This window comes from Nestor notabilis, unplaced genomic scaffold, assembly GCF_000696875.1.
Source record: "Nestor notabilis isolate BGI_N333 unplaced genomic scaffold, ASM69687v1 scaffold17155, whole genome shotgun sequence".
NCBI classification, from domain to species: domain Eukaryota; kingdom Metazoa; phylum Chordata; class Aves; order Psittaciformes; family Psittacidae; genus Nestor; species Nestor notabilis.
The window spans coordinates 104,334-104,562 of record NW_009928202.1 but is presented as its reverse complement, the minus strand read 5'-3'; the positions used below and the strand labels follow the sequence as shown (position 1 = coordinate 104,562).

The following is a 229-nucleotide window of genomic DNA, read 5'->3' as shown; positions in this document are numbered from 1 at the left end:
TCCCCTCCGAGGATACTCACCGGGGCTGGGGTGGGGGGATACCGGGGCCGTCCCGCTGAGCCCCGTTCCTCGTCTCCAGCTGATCACGGAACAAGCTGATATCCCGCTGTCGCGGGGCGCCGAGATGAAGGGCAAGTGTGGCACGAACGAGTCGGAGCTGGAGATCTCCTGGCTGGAGCGAGCGTACACCCTCCAACTCTTCTTCCTGAAGGTACGGGGCTTTCCCTTC

General features: G+C 64.2%; 1 protein-coding gene across 1 annotated transcript in view; it reads left to right on the top strand.

Annotated features, from left to right (window-relative positions):
• Positions 1-79: 79 nt before the first annotated feature.
• LAMP5 (lysosomal-associated membrane protein family, member 5) overlaps positions 80-229 on the top strand; it is a gene marked incomplete at its 5' end in the record, with an annotated part of 8,172 nt that continues 8,022 nt past the window's right edge. The window contains one exon of the mRNA XM_010014411.1: positions 80-219. Coding sequence (XP_010012713.1) covers positions 80-219 — 140 coding nt within the window. The remainder of the gene's footprint in view (positions 220-229) is intronic.